Here is a 1,120-nt window from a genome sequence, read left to right as displayed (position 1 = left end):
TATCTATCTATCTATCTATCTATCTATCTATCTATCTATCTATCTATCTATCTATACACTACTCTCATTCCCGTGTGGTGTCTCAGAAGTCAAAGGACAAGTATATGACAACGACAGGTACAATTGAAACAGCCCGCCTCCTAAATTACTTTAAAGTGTCTATGAAATAATATGTAGGCTACTGAAACATGTCTATGAAACGATAATATGTACTGAAACATGTCTACGAAATAATGTGTACTGAAACATGTCTACGAAATGATAATATGTACTGAAACATGTCTATGAAATAATGTGTACTGAAACATGTCTATGAAATCATATGTACTGAAACATGTTTATGAAATAATGATATGTACTGAAAAAAGTCTATGAAATAATATGTACTGAAACATGTCTAAGAAATGGTAATATGTTCTGAAACAAGTCTATGAAACATGTCTATGAAATAGTAAAATGTACTGAAACATGTCTATGAAATAATATGTACTGAAACATGTCTATGAAATAATAATCCTCTATTTTCATGTCCAATCAACCTACACTATCTAATTCTCCGTGTTTATTTTTATATTTTTCAGGGGTCAGAGGTCAAGAGTGTGATCACGTGAGACAGGAAGACAGAGGTGGCAGAAAATGCTCCAAGCGTTGCGTGTCGGACAAAGACTGCACGAGCCAGAAGAAGAAGTGCATGTGCGACGGCAAGTGTGGGAAGAGCTGTATCAACCCAAGTGAGCCAACATCGTCTGTTTCTCTTCTGATTCTGTGGATGTTTATGTCCTCTTAATAAGAGGCCCCTAACAGTGTTGTTTTTCTTGGAATCCATCTGTAATAATATTATGTAGCTATGTATGTATGGCTTTCTTGGCTATCACAGGGCTTTAATCTATCTATCTATCTAGCTATCTATCTAGCTATATATCTAGCTATATATCTAGCAATCTGTCTTTCTTTCTTTATATCTACGTGTCTGTCTGTCTATCATAGTATTTCAATCGATACTTTAATTACCTATCTATCTTTCCATGTTATGTATCTATATCTGCATGTTTTATGTATACGTCGGACTACCCATCAATCAATGGGTTCCATATATTTTATTATCCATCTTTCTACCGCA

At 34.5% G+C, this 1,120-nt stretch overlaps 1 protein-coding gene across 1 annotated transcript in view; it reads left to right on the top strand.

Moving 5' to 3' along the window:
* Positions 1-731, top strand: part of LOC106013672 (protein lev-9) — a gene marked incomplete at both ends in the record, with an annotated part of 36,831 nt that extends 36,100 nt beyond the window's left edge. Inside the window, 1 exon segment of the mRNA XM_013090010.1 lies at positions 582-731. Coding sequence (XP_012945464.1) covers positions 582-731 — 150 coding nt within the window.
* Between the last annotated feature and the right edge of the window lie 389 nt (positions 732-1,120).

The sequence above is a fragment of the Aplysia californica genome, unplaced genomic scaffold (assembly GCF_000002075.1).
Source record: "Aplysia californica isolate F4 #8 unplaced genomic scaffold, AplCal3.0 scaffold01106, whole genome shotgun sequence".
Lineage (NCBI taxonomy): Eukaryota > Metazoa > Mollusca > Gastropoda > Aplysiida > Aplysiidae > Aplysia > Aplysia californica.
The sequence above is the reverse complement of the archived record's forward strand: the minus strand, read 5'-3'. Positions and strand labels throughout refer to the sequence as shown.